Source organism: Lycium ferocissimum, chromosome 7 (assembly GCF_029784015.1).
Source record: "Lycium ferocissimum isolate CSIRO_LF1 chromosome 7, AGI_CSIRO_Lferr_CH_V1, whole genome shotgun sequence".
Lineage (NCBI taxonomy): Eukaryota > Viridiplantae > Streptophyta > Magnoliopsida > Solanales > Solanaceae > Lycium > Lycium ferocissimum.
The window spans coordinates 20598854-20605965 of NC_081348.1; the positions used below are offsets into that span (position 1 = coordinate 20598854).

Consider the following 7112-nt stretch of genomic DNA (forward strand, 5'->3'; position numbering starts at 1 on the left):
GAAATGAACCGGACATTTTCACGTTTAAGTTGAATAATATGAAGGAAACCAGAAACTAGTTCGAATTTGATACGCATTTATAGGAGTTTGCTTACACAACATGTTACAAATGCTTGTCAAAAGGCTTGTGAAACTAATTGTGTAGATTTGGTTCATTATTGTGAAATTTGGATTTGTGTTAGATTTGGTTTATTATTAGGAGATGTAGATTTTTATTCATTACTTTATTCGTTGTTAATATTCAATAGTTTTATTTGTTACTTTACGTGCAGTCGTCTTAGCAGTTGCTAAAATCGCCCAATTCCTAAGCTTATATCAAGTCAATATCTTTCATTATTCAACAGAAAATTCTTAACCCGTAGTTTATTGTCCACTGTCCTTTGGTCAAAGCCAATACTATTAAAGGAATACGAGGGTTACATGTTTTTCTTTTTCCATTTCCGCCCTTCATACGAAATTTCCTTTGATAACATCCATTTGTCCATTCAATTTTATATCTCAGAACTTCATTCCCCAATCCAAAGTTCATAAGTGAATTTTCCAACAACTTCTTATACTATCCAAGAAAACAGCACGTATACTGCTGGCCATCAATTTAATACTAACAAGAACAACAATTCTCAATAGAATTCTTTCTGTGAAAATAAAATAAACAAATAATACGCCTATGGTGTGTGCTAAACGACAAACCACACCTCATAACATGCTACAGCAATAAAAGAAAAACAAATCAAAAAAACATGAAACAACTTCAAAGATATAACAGCCTTAATTTTCCAAAGAACACTTAAATCTTGGGGTTGGTTGGGTTGTTCTTTGGGAATTCATCTAGGTAATTGGGGATACCACCGGTAGTGGCACTGCCGGTGTTGTCATGATGGGGTGGATTGTTGGTTCCAACAGTATTCTTGACTGCATCAGCCGCACCTTGAGCTATGTTAGCAGCACCCAAAGCAGCACCACGAGCCACGCTAACTGCACCTTGTGCTGCTCCTTTACCCATATCTGCTGCTCCTTGTGCCATGTTCTTCACTTGTGTCCCAGTCTTAACCAAAAAAGAAACCAAAAAGATTATAAACATAAAGCATTATATGAGAGAACCCCAAGAAAAAAAAATTAACTACGAACTTCATAGATAATTTACTCTTGAATAGCACATAGCTAACAAATATTAATAATTTGTTGTTAAATATCTGTCCTAAATAACTAACAATTTTTTTGATAACCTATTTAAATAGGATTAGCGACGGATTTTTGTGTTAAAAATACTTATCCTAAATAGTCCGTATGCTAGCAAGTTTTTTTTTTTATATATATATAGTTAATTGTTAAATATATGTCCTAAATAGTTCATAACTAACAAATTATTTTGATAATCTATTTTAAATAGGATTAGACGAATTTTTGTGTTAATAGCTAGAAGTTATCCTGAATGGTCCGTAGCTAACAATTTTTTTCCATAATTAATCGTTAAATATACGTCGTAAATAATTCATAACTAACAAACTTTTTTGATAATCTATTTTAAATAGGATAGCGATAGATTTTTGTGTTAAAAAAGTTATCCTGAATAGTCGGTAGCTAACAAACTTTTTTGATAATTAATCGTCAAATATCTGTCCTAATAGTTCATAATTATCTATTTTTTTGATAATCTATTTTAAATAGAATTAGCAAGGAACTTTTGCGTTAAAAAAAGTTATCCATCTCTAATTCCTCTTTCTTTTCTTCTTCTTCTTTTTTTTTTTTTTTTTTTTTTTGTGTGTGTGTGTGTATGTGTGTGTGTAAAATGGATAAAATTCGAACCTATAAACTCTAAATTCCTAATTAATTCACGCCTATAATAATTAATGAGGAGGCGGAGCTAGAAATTACCTCTTGAAGAAAGCCTTGGCCCTGGTTAGGTGCGTCTGAGCCATCTCTTCTCATCTGTAATTCGGAAAAATTAGCATAACGTCGAAGAAAAAACAAAGATTTAATTTAAATATGGATCAATTTTTAGGTTAGTTAAAGAGTAAGAATAGATTAATTAATGATACCTGAGTTTGGCCGGGGACTTGGTTACTGCTAAAAAGGTTGTCATTACCGTGGCTTGCCATGTTATCGTGTTATGCTTTGTTTGTGTTTGTGAATTTTTGTAATAAAGGAAGATCAAAATGTGCAAAGATGGAATGGATTTGATACGGGTGAATATGTGAATTTATAATTTTCAAACTCCTCAAAAGGTGACCTCAGTACATGCATTTTCTAACACATGGCACTCATGGCAGAACACAAGGCTACAAATGCAAAGATGTAATGACTCATGCATGGCGTAGGGTACTCCGTATTAATTAAGAACGCTTCTACAGGATACTGAGCTAGTATCAACTTTTTATCTTTTTCGTGGACCTCATCTGCAGTTAGGAGTATTAACCCTTTTTGCCCCCTACTTTGGATAAATTAAAATAACATATCACTCAATATTTGCATTTTTTTTTTAATTTCAAATTAATTTTATACCTTATCCTACGTTATATGTTCTTATACTTTGGTATCGGAATTCATAATTGAATATACGTTTAAGTTGAAATTATACCACAATCTATTCAATTTATTATCATTTTTTGCTTGTTTAGTGAATTTTTAATCTATAGACCGTGTTTGAGCTAATTAAATTATTAGGTTCAGACGGAATTAAAATCACAAGTTATTAATCTTAGCCATTTGGTTAGTGGATAGGATCATAATATTAAGATAAAATATGGAATTAATTAATTTCGAATTTGGTTGAATTCTTATTTTTCAATATAAGTAATTTCAAAATTAGTTATAGCTTAAATTTGGTATTAGTTTTTGTACGACATTCAATATGCGTGACGTTCCGGATTAATTAGCTAATCTGAAATACAATAACAAAAAGAAAGTATATACTTTCCGAAATTCTTCTTTCAAAGTCCTTTTAGAAGAGCCAAGATTAAAATTAGAAAAGAAAAGAAATTTATCAAAGTGCTTTTTATAAAATCAAATGCATATTTTAAAGTATACCGCAATATCTTATTTTTGATCTTACAAATAGAATATCTATCTAAAAATACTCATTAAATAATTTTATTATTGTTCATCCTCATATTATAACTTGCACACTGTGATCACAATATAACTTGTATGAAATATAGTAATCCCCCGTTTCAATTTGTTTATTTTAGTTTGTGATCTTATAAAGTAAACATACGTGTAAAATATTAAACATTTATTTAATCTTGTGATCTTAGTAGGCGTTTGGCCATGCGATATGATATTATGATTTCATATTTTCATAGCGTTTGTTTATACAATTTGCACAAAATTTCAACTTCAACTTAATGACATGGTTTCAATTCCAAATTTTCCAAAAAGGTGTGATTTGGGATTCCAAATCACGATTTCACATTATTTAAATGTAAAATGATCCATAAGTTTTATTTTGTAGAAAAAGATCCATACGTAGGTAGATATATTTACCGATCATGTTTACCAACTTATATCAAATATTAAGAGATTGTCCATACCATGTGGGAGGATTATAATAAAGAATAGTTACACTACAACACATATTTAATTTTTCTTTTTATTGAACTAAAGTTCGATCAATTGATGTTCTACTATTTAGAAAGGCCTTCTAATAGGTAGTAGCGTATTAATTTTGTTATGAACTATGATTTGCTCATTTGGTAAGATTGTATAATAATTGAGAAAGTTTTGATGATTTTCACAACTTTTGGAATTTTTATGTCAATGAGAAAAAAATATTCATACAACTTAAGAAATCTAATTGCATGTCCAAACAAACTTCAAATCATCATGATTTCAAATCATGTCCAAACGGCTCCTTAAACAAATTATGTCAAATATTTAAAAGGCTTAATGCATATGCGGGCCGCTAAACTTGCCCTTTTTTTCCAATTTGACACCTCAACTAAGTGTTGTTCCTATTGAATCCCTAAACTTGTCCTCAAGTGTGTCTATCAAACACAATCCGACTTACATAATATTCCATCTTCAATGTAGCAACAGGCTAATATATATTCTAATTTAATTATGCCATCTTTTTAGCTAAGATTAGCAGCAATTGAAAGGGAAAAAAGAGTAGATCTTAATTAAGCTGGCAGTGGAAGAGCAGAACTAGAAAAAACCGACACATCCATGACTAGGGGTGTACAAAGGAAACCGACAAACCGCACCAAACCGACAATCCGAATCAAACCGAGAAAAAAAATCTGACTAGTGGTTTGATTTTAGAAAGAAAAACCCGACCGTCATTATTTTGGTTTGGTTTTAACCAAGAAAAGTCAAACCAAACCAACCCGACATTACATATATAAAATTTCAAAAATATTTTATACACAAAAATATTTATTTATAATGTAATTTATAAATATTTCTTAAACTTTTTCATAATTTTTTATCTTTTAGTATATTATTTCAAGCTTGAATTTAGAATTCTGAATAGACCAATAAGATTTATAACTCATAGATGTTAGTAACTTAATCAAAATCAAATTCATACTAATGTTAAAATAAAACTACTAGGAATGACCAAAAAAAAAAAAAAAAAAAAAAACTAACGCTAACAAAGGAAATCAATTCTCAAGTAATGATTATGTTATTTTTTTCTTTAATATCTAGTCATGTAATTAATACTTATTAGTCTTACTTATTTTAGCATGACTTAATATTTTTAGATCATGATCATTTTCTATATGTCTTATAAATTAGTCGTATTTATTATAGCATGACTTAGTGCTTTTAGATTATGATCATTTTATTTTATGTGATTTTCTCGTTACTTTTTTGTTGTTGAATATTTTAGTACAATGTCATCTCTCATCTCACATTTTGTGTTATTTTCTTAAATACTTAAATAGATAGTCGTATCGTACTAGGACTAAAGAAGTATTTGAAGTACAAGTGATATGTTTTGTATGAAGACTTTGCCCAAAAAAAACCAAAAAACTCGAGCAACCCGAAAAAACTTAGAAAATCCGTGAATGAAAAACCTGACTTTTATTGGTTTGGTTTGGTTTATAGATTTAAAAACCCGATGCAATTGGTTTGATTTGGTATTTAAAAAATCCGAACCAACCCAATCCATGTACACCCCTATCCATTACCTAAAGAATAGCTTACCACATGTCTAAACTATTACTCAACCTTCATTTTTCCAATTTAATTTCTGCTTCTAATAAAAATCAAATTTAAGGGGTTTGATAGACACACTTGAAGACAAGTTCATGAATTCAACAGGAATAACACTTAATTGAGGTACTAAAATAAAAAGAAAAAAAAATTTAAGGAACCGCATATGCATTAAGCATATTTAAAAAGATGCCAAAACCAGGATTTTTTTTTTTCTTTTTAATTTTTTACATAGACTAAAAAAACAATTGTTTTTGCAATGGATAGAGTACACTAAAATGATTCTTCCTTTCACTTTCGTGCCCACCAAATAAGGAAATCCAAAACTTTTGAAGAAAAAAAAAAAAAACAAAGCTAGCCGTTAAGTAGCCTTGTCCACTACACGCGTCATATAGCAGGACACTTGTCAATATACGGCTGAAACGTACTATAATTGTATTGACAGTTGAAATCATGCTGAACGATTACTCGATTTCAAGTCAGGCAAACAGCGTCTTCTTAGATCTACAATTCTACTGAGGACTTCCTACCTGCCAGCTCCATCCACACGTGACATTTCTGCAGCATTAATAACTTTACACGGCATCAATTACTAAAATCAGAAAATTTTAAATATTTGAATTTGAAGTTAGGTTAGATAGTTTCTAATTTTAAATTCTTATGTTTGAAATTTGAAAATTTTTAATTCAAATATTTAAAGTTGGAAACTAACCATGTGTAACTCAGACACACACAACTTAATTTCAATACAAATCAAAGTAGGCGTTTGGCCATCAATTTTGGAACCATGGTTTGAAATTATCATTTGGTCATCAATTTTCAGTCATGGTTTGAAACCTGGTCTGAAATCATAGTTTGAACCCAAATCATCCAAAAAGCATGGTTTGGGGTTTGAAACCATGGTTTCAACATTTTTAAATACAAAATTTAACCCATAAGTTAATATTTTGTAAAAAAAGACCCATAAGTTGGTAAATATTTTTAACAATTACCCCCCATCAATCATTTATCAATCTCATTAACTTCCAACAACCTTTATTTATATCTACCAACCTTTAATTTATGTGGGAAGATTATATTAAATAATAGTTACATTACTATTCATGTTAAATTTTCGATTTTATTGAAGTAAAGTTTAATTAATTGATGTTGCATTTTTTAGAAAAGCCTTCAAAAGTAGTGTACTAATTTTGTTATAAACTATGATTTGCTCATTTGGTAAGCATTGTATAAGAATTGAGAATGTTTTGAGAGTTTTCACAATTTGTAGATTTTTATGTCTATGAGAAAAAATATAAATTAAAATATCCAAATTATGTGTCCAAATATAATTTGAAACCATGGTTTGAAACCCCATGGTTTCAAACGGGGCCAAAGTGCACCTGAATTATAACGAATGCACCAAACATATATAAAGTATAAACCATGCAGAAGTGCTAGCTTCAGCTTACTTATATACCACCTCTCCCTTCCCAATTTAAGTGTCTTATTTTCTTTTTTGGTCTATTTCAAAATGAGTTGCCTCTTATACAATTTTTCCAATTCCAACATTTAACATGGTAGGTTTTCGGCCACAAAATTTAAAGAACGATACAAATCTTTAATTTAATACCACAAAATTTAAAAGTCTTCATTTATTTCTTAAATTTGATGTCTGTCGAAACTAAAACACGTAAATAATTGGGACCAAGGGAGTATTAGTAATAGTTATATAGCCCGAATTAACTACTACTACTACTACTACATAAGGCATCACTACAGGGAGATTCCTTGATCCTTTCTCCAAATTAAAGAGCTTTATGCACGAAATATCAAAACTCTTCAGAAATTTGACTTTTGTTTTTCTCTCCACTTTGTATCAGCAAGATGCTTGTGCTCCTCCATCAAATCAGCCAAACACCAGCTCTGCAATTTTCCAAAACTCCTTCATCAGAATCCCAATAAAAGCAACTAGT

General features: G+C 30.0%; 1 protein-coding gene across 1 annotated transcript; it reads right to left on the reverse strand.

The window, feature by feature from the left end:
• Positions 1-558: 558 nt before the first annotated feature.
• On the reverse strand, positions 559-2198 carry LOC132063713 (uncharacterized). The gene is made up of 3 exons (XM_059456393.1): positions 2040-2198; positions 1876-1929; positions 559-1045 (listed from the first exon to the last, which is right to left on the reverse strand). Exons 1-3 carry the CDS (start codon positions 2097-2099, stop codon positions 788-790), a joined length of 372 nt encoding a protein of 123 aa, XP_059312376.1. The 5' UTR covers positions 2100-2198; the 3' UTR covers positions 559-787.
• Between the last annotated feature and the right edge of the window lie 4914 nt (positions 2199-7112).